Genomic DNA, 890 nt, shown 5'->3' with positions numbered 1-890 from the left:
CCCACAGGATGAGGTTATCAGGGACAAGATCTCCGGCGAGAATGTGTGGATTCCGCTTTGAGGCCTGGTGTTGTCGGTCAGATTGAAAGCCAAGACAACAGGAGAAAAGTGAGGAGCTTCCCCTCCCTCCCCAAAAGAAAACGACGAACCTAGTGGTGTCTTGCTGCGGACATTCTCTCGAAGAAGGTCCCCTGAACTGATGGATGCGAGTTGGGGATACCTCTTGATCAACCGTTCAGTCTGGGTCCCTTTTCCAACTCCGGGGGCCCCAACAAGGATAATGCGAGCTGCCTTTTTCAGCTGCCTTACTGTGCGAGCCATAATTCCTCCGGAGGGAGATAAAGTTCAATTTTATCCGGGGTCAAGAAACAGGGGCGACAGCAGGGGAATTCCGAAGTTCGAAGGAGGTCAGATAGCGTAGGCAGGGAGGGGGATAATCTAAATCATCCTGCGGAATAATAATAACAGTACCAATAGCAATAGAAAGTAGGAATATACATTGGCGAGAGTGCAGCGTTTGTGCCTAGGACTAGATGAACGTATCAATGCTAGGTATCCAGAGGGGAAAAAGCAATGCCGCTGCGGAGCCTGGGCGTTGAATCCTCACTCTTGCTCCGGTGATTTCGGTGTTCATAGCCCGAATTGAGTTAGTCAGCAGTCACAGCCAACCGGAAGCCTTCGTTACTGTAAGGTTGAGCCTGCCGAGGTTGGCCTGTTGCGGCGGGACCTTGGGGGTTACTGGGCGCAACAAGGAACAAATACAAAGCGCAGGCTGCACACGGGTGCTAGCAATTGTGCAAAAAGGATGAGCAAGGAAGCAATCGTCAATATCAGCCGAATCATATTGAGGACACGGGTATCAGTCCTCGGTTTGGAAAAGAACAAATGAT

The 890-nt window shown here is 50.8% G+C and overlaps 2 protein-coding genes across 2 annotated transcripts in view; one reads left to right on the top strand and one right to left on the bottom strand.

The window, feature by feature from the left end:
- Nucleotides 1-17: 17 nt before the first annotated feature.
- On the bottom strand, nt 18-321 carry HCAG_04794 (predicted protein; the record flags this gene model as incomplete). Its single annotated transcript, XM_001540904.1, has 2 exons — nt 18-64; nt 150-321. 2 exons carry the CDS (start codon nt 319-321, stop codon nt 18-20), a joined length of 219 nt encoding a protein of 72 aa, XP_001540954.1.
- Nucleotides 322-805: 484 nt separating this feature from the next.
- HCAG_04793 (predicted protein) overlaps nt 806-890 on the top strand; it is a gene marked incomplete at both ends in the record, with an annotated part of 1,103 nt that continues 1,018 nt past the window's right edge. Inside the window, one exon of the mRNA XM_001540903.1 lies at nt 806-856. Coding sequence (XP_001540953.1) covers nt 806-856 — 51 coding nt within the window. The remainder of the gene's footprint in view (nt 857-890) is intronic.

The sequence above is a fragment of the Histoplasma capsulatum genome, genomic scaffold (assembly GCF_000149585.1).
Source record: "Histoplasma capsulatum NAm1 scaffold_4 genomic scaffold, whole genome shotgun sequence".
Taxonomy (NCBI): domain Eukaryota; kingdom Fungi; phylum Ascomycota; class Eurotiomycetes; order Onygenales; family Ajellomycetaceae; genus Histoplasma; species Histoplasma mississippiense.
The sequence above is the reverse complement of the archived record's forward strand: the minus strand, read 5'-3'. Positions and strand labels throughout refer to the sequence as shown.